Source organism: Tinamus guttatus, unplaced genomic scaffold (assembly GCF_059628265.1).
Source record: "Tinamus guttatus ecotype Peru unplaced genomic scaffold, ASM5962826v1 Tinamus_guttatus_pri_ptg000103l, whole genome shotgun sequence".
Classification (NCBI taxonomy): domain Eukaryota; kingdom Metazoa; phylum Chordata; class Aves; order Tinamiformes; family Tinamidae; genus Tinamus; species Tinamus guttatus.
In genome coordinates, this window is record NW_028288637.1 from 422,594 (window position 1) to 426,881 (window position 4,288).

Below are 4,288 nucleotides of genomic sequence, written 5' to 3' on the forward strand. Positions count from 1 at the left end.
GTTGGGCTAGATGACCTCTAGAGGTCCCTTCCAACCTTAAGCATTCTATGATTCTATGATAATATGCACATGTGAGGAGTGAGCACTGCTGCTCTAACCACTAAAACGGGAGGAAAGCAGTGAGGAAAAGGAAATCTGTGATGAATTGGTTATGTTTTTATATAGATTCAGGGTTGGGTCATTGGGTTTTTTTTTTCCAAGACCCCATTTGGAAAGTCTGGGATGGATCTATAAAGCGGAGAATAGGTGAAATGCCTGTGGGAAGTGTTAGACGGAGGCAATGGACAGAGAGATGGACTGTGAGCCAGGGAATGGGTCCTATCCTGTTGCCTTTATTCCTGAGGACTTGGGCATATCCCAGGGTGGGGAAAGTCCCCATGGACCAAGGTTTGGCCATGGATAATGTCATGCTGGAGAGATAGATAGGTTCTTGCATATTTATACAGGTGTGTGTATATATATATATATATATATATATAAGCACGTATGTATAAAACACTTTATAGATAGATAGATATAGATTTCTATGTAAATATATATAGATCTCTATCTATCTCTATGTTGCACCTTGAAGCGGGTCAGGAATGCCAGACAGCAACTTCATAGAAGCTGGAACTGACTTCGTTTATTCCACGTTACGCACCACAATATATAGGCAACTCGCATAGCAACGTTCTGGCAGAGCATCAGTGATTGGTTACATGCATTGACGCGCTAACATTTCATAGGTTGCTCAGCTGTATCCAAGGGCCCAACTGTAACAACCACACTGACATCTCGAGGCGGCTATGCTACCTCAAAGCTGCACGCCTCAACGGGCCAGCCCCTCCCTCTCATTTCGGCCTTGCCCGGTCAAGGACACCCCCATGTCCCTGTCCTCCACATTTCCCCCTTTTTCTTTAAATTAGGTGACCCCGGGAAACAAGCCAGCCTTGAGGTGTCAGATTTGGATTGCGTGAAAAAGCAGTTAACAAACGTGATATTAAAACGCACAAACAGGTCCAAACAATCATTAAGCCAACTACAAGCAACAGTCCCCATAGTAACAACATTAACAGCGATTTCACTAACGATCCTCACATTCTGAGCTAAGAGAGTTCGCTGCTCTTTTTGATCGCCTTAACAGGGTCTTGCTGTTCCCTGGAGGGCCGTGTGGGCAAGTCATACTAAGGCGACCAAATGTGCAAGGCCCACCCGTAGGCTAGGACGGAATGCCAGCCCAAGCTCGGTTCCCACATATCAAAAACCACTCGGTGGGAAGCTTCCTAGGCAGGATAGTTCCCGTATTGTGGGTAACATTTCCGTTACACCATTCCTTTTCCCCTCTTGCCTCCTCAAGGGTTTTTGCATACTCATCTTTGAGACCTTCCAGTTCAACCTCATATCTACTGTTCTCATTTTCCATTTTCTTCAGTCTGTTTCTCTCCCCTTCTAGTTGAGCCTGGAGACGAGCATTTTCTTGCCTTAAAAGACTATTCTGGGATTCAGTAGAAGACATCTGAACTTTAGTAGAAAGAAGTTCTTCTGTTGCAGCCCGTCCTCTTTCGGCAGCTGCTGCCAAAAGGGCTTGAGATTCACCAAGTCTGTCGGAAAGATTCTTTTCCAATTTTTCCCACGAGGAGGTTTGCGCTCCCAGCGTGGCTTGCAAATTTTCCATCTGCCGGATCAGTGGCCGTGTAGCAGATGTAACACTTTGACTCAGTTCTTGGTTCCGACTCTTCTCTTCTTGCAGTCTCTGTTGTAGTTCACTGATTTCCTGACGTAAGTAGTCCTCTCTTCTTGCTGCCTGTTGTTCTGCACGTTGCAGCACTAGCCGCAGGTCTGCCACCTGAATCGCCAAAGCTTCTTGTTGCTGCCGTGCCTCATCCTGGGCCTTCTCCAAAGCTAAACCAAGTTCTTCCTTTGCCTTCATTTCCTGACTTAGGGCTGCCTCTTGTGCCTCACTGTCCTTTGTGGCATTAGCTTTATGAAGATCTGCAAGTTCCTTGTAAGCACTGTCAAGTGCTGCCTGGACACTTCTGTTCCTTTCTTCAAGATCTTCCACCTCTGCCTGGAGCTTATTAAGATCCTTTTCTTGTCCCTCTACAACACTGTTCAGTTGTTTAATACTGTCTCGATGCTGCTTCTCAAGATCCTCTTTGCCATCAAGTACCTGTTTTAAATGCTGCAATTCCTCTTCCAGTTCCTTAATCTTTTTGTTCTGTTTTGTGTTAGTATTTTCTCTCTCTTTCTCCTTTGCTCTTAGTTTCTTAATAATGTTGGAATTGTGCAGCTGCTGTTTAGAAAGCTTTTCTCCTTCTTCCATTAATCCTTTGATTTGTTCATCTTTTTCTTTCAGTAATTCAGCTGTTTCATTACAATTAAGTCTAGTAGCCAATTCTTCTTTAACATTCTTTACTTCCTTTTTAGCTGCATCCCTTTCTTTGCATGCAAGCTGGAGCTTCTTTTCAGTATCTGCTATTCGCTGAGTGAACTCCTCTTTAAGGGATGAAATGCTATTGCTCTCTTCCTTCATTCTAAGGATTTCATCTTTAAGGTTATCAATAAGCTTCCTCCAGCCGTGCCTTTTCTTTACTAGTACTCAATAACTGTGTTTCCCTCTTCTCTAGTTTAGCATGGGTGTTATTCTGGCATCGAGGACACCAAACTCGCCCTTCACTACAGTTTTTTCGGATATGACCCCTCCTTCCACACCTAAAGCACTTAGGGCCGTTTGCGTTTTCCCTCTTTCCTTGGTTTCCGCTCGGGCCCACCAAAGGTTGTAGCGCAGCGACTAAGACACGGAATGCTTGGGCTTGCTGCGCTGCTGAATCAAGCAATGCCTGCTCTACCTGAGCCCCTAAAAATGCTCCTGGGTTTCCCACACCCTGACGGGCAAGTTCTTCAAGCATCTCCTCGAGCGAAACCCCTTGTGGCAAAGTGACCAGAACATCCCTGGTGCACTTATTAGCATTCTCAACCGCCAAGGATTGAGCCATAAGTTTCCTTGTTTTCTCATCTAGCGTATCCATTTCCTCCAAGGCCTTAAGCAAGCAGTCAACGAATTCACCAAAGGACTCGTTCATACCCTGCTTAATTCCCACGAAGGAAGGGCCTTTCTTCTCCTCAGGTAAGGACATAAAGGCCGATAGGGCAGTTTGCGTCACCAGCCTTAACAATATGGCAGTATATTGCATTTGCATGTCAATACTACCATACGGCCCCTGACCCAGCACCATTTCAACCCATAATCCCTCCAGCGGATCTCCCTGAGGCCAAGGTATGGCACATTCGCGCGCTGCATGGGCCGCCCACTGTCTTTCCCACAGTAGCAACTGACCAGGTGTCAAAATCAATTTCGCAATCTGTTGACAATCACTAGGGAGAAGCAAATCACTATTAAAGATATAGGATAACATCTGTCTGGATGGCTCACCTTTGACCCCCCCCCAACGCGCCACTGTATCCCTTAACTGGCTCATAATTTTCCAGTCCAACGGATCCCACTTGCCCGCTCCCCCACCTTGGCCATCCGGCTCAAAGGTCACCAGGCACGCCACCCTCATGGCCGGCTCCCATTGACCCTCCAAAATTGCATCTCTAATAACACCGGACCAACGAGAGGAGACCTGCGGATCCTCCCCACCGGAGGATCCAGACCACCCCTCGCATGTTTTTGGCCCAGCTGCCTGGACTTGATCAAGGGCCCTGGAGGCCTCCTGGAACAGTCGATCAGAGAGTCGGTCCTGGCACCGTTCCGGCGGCTGCTCCTGTGGCCGGTTCCCAGCTGTCCACACCGGGGGCGGTGGCGCCGTAGGCTGTACTGGCGACTCGGGAGTCGGAGCTGATCCAGCAGATGCAGGTTCTGGTGGCGGTGGCTCCAACAGGCGAAGGGATTGTGACGGTCCTCCTCCGGTAACGCTGTCAAGCAGCTCCCTTGCGGAGCTCTTCGGGGTGGCAATAGCCCCTCGGCCAGGTGCAGCTCGCACCGCAAGCGAGACCTCGGAGGGCGGTTCCTCCCCTTGCAGCATCTGCGTCGCCGCTGCTGCCATCTTCTTTTCAGCCTGCATGCACTTGAGCTGATTCGCCACCTCGTGCCAAGTATGACCCAGTTCTTTGGCAGTTTTGCTGCCCTCCAGAGTGGCTTCCCATAATGAGTCCCCTATCTCACGCCACTCTGTTATACTAAAAACAAGTTGTGGCTCCTTTAAATGTCCTTTCTCTCTTGCCCACTTTACAAGCTCAAACAGCTTTTTCGTGCTAACCGCTGCCTCCCTTTTTGCTAACAAGTCAAGCAGCAGTTGCACTG

At 48.2% G+C, this 4,288-nt stretch overlaps 1 protein-coding gene across 1 annotated transcript; it reads right to left on the reverse strand.

Annotated features, from left to right (window-relative positions):
• Positions 1–1,201: 1,201 nt before the first annotated feature.
• LOC148595422 (TATA element modulatory factor-like) lies at positions 1,202–3,545 on the reverse strand. The gene is given in 3 exon segments (XM_088520840.1): positions 1,202–2,542; positions 2,544–2,627; positions 3,441–3,545. Coding segments are annotated over 3 exon segments (1,530 nt in total).
• Positions 3,546–4,288: the final 743 nt, after the last annotated feature.